This window comes from Atta colombica, unplaced genomic scaffold (genome assembly GCF_001594045.1).
Source record: "Atta colombica isolate Treedump-2 unplaced genomic scaffold, Acol1.0 scaffold1, whole genome shotgun sequence".
NCBI lineage: Eukaryota > Metazoa > Arthropoda > Insecta > Hymenoptera > Formicidae > Atta > Atta colombica.
The window spans coordinates 4,831,764-4,832,845 of record NW_017259183.1 but is presented as its reverse complement, the minus strand read 5'-3'; the positions used below and the strand labels follow the sequence as shown (position 1 = coordinate 4,832,845).

Below are 1,082 nucleotides of genomic sequence, written 5' to 3'. Positions count from 1 at the left end.
ATTTATTAAAATTAACTATATTTTTTTCAGTGTATATATTCTTAAAATTTTATATATAAAATACGCACATAAAAGATAAATCTATAATAATTAATGATAATCAATAATATCTTTTTTATGATAATAAATTTGTATTAATTTCTAATTTGTAAGATTATGTTGTAAGTGCAAAATAACATTTACAAATGTTCGTCCAAATATAGACTTTAAATTAAATTTTTATAAAATTTATGATGTACAACCTACTTTAGATATAACTTCATACTGATCTTTATTTTGTCAATCAACTTCATTTTGAAATAAATTTTACTTATTACAATAAGACATCTTACATTAGTCTTATATGAATATTTCATTATATTAAATAATTATACATACATATTTTATAATAACTTAAATTTTATAGGAGATAGTAAATAATATAATAATTACAAAAATTGATCAAATTTGAATTTGAACATTTACCATCAGTTCAACGTCGCCGTCCTCCAAACTGCTTCCCCCCTGGGCACGATCAACAAGAATATTTAATTTCAATTGCTTCTTTTCATCTTTGAGTGTAATTTTACTGGTCACTGGATAATAATTGCCAGAAATCGGCTCCATCAATTCTAAATTCCATGTTGGTCGATAATTTCTCACACGCTTTAACATCTCTCTTCCATTGCTATCCGTGTAAAACGTTTTGTCTGTTTGTAGATTGCTGGAATACCTCGTGACTATCTCTTTACCAATCTTATCCCTAAAATAAAACAATTTATAATCAATATTCAATCAATTTTTTATATTTATTCAAATTCAGATTTTATAGTTTTTATTTATAACATTCAGAAAAATTTTATATATACATGAAAAAAAACGCTTCTGCTGAAATATTTAAATTAGAAATTAAAAATTTAGCTAGATAGATCTGAAAATAATTTTGTTAAATTATTACAACAATTATTTAGACTATTTAAGCGTCGATAATAATATTGGCAAAAGTTTTAATATTCTAGTAATCAGTTTAAGCCCTATATAATAATTTTCCAAACAAAAATTATATTCAGATCTGTAACTAAATTCTTAAATACTCCAGTAAA

The 1,082-nt window shown here is 22.9% G+C and overlaps 1 protein-coding gene across 1 annotated transcript in view; it reads right to left on the bottom strand.

Moving 5' to 3' along the window:
* LOC108687938 (lysosomal alpha-mannosidase-like) overlaps window positions 1–1,082 on the bottom strand; it is an 18,821-nt gene that overhangs the window by 2,556 nt on the left and 15,183 nt on the right. The window contains exon 16 of the mRNA XM_018194020.1: window positions 466–742. Coding sequence (XP_018049509.1) covers window positions 466–742 — 277 coding nt within the window. The remainder of the gene's footprint in view (window positions 1–465; window positions 743–1,082) is intronic.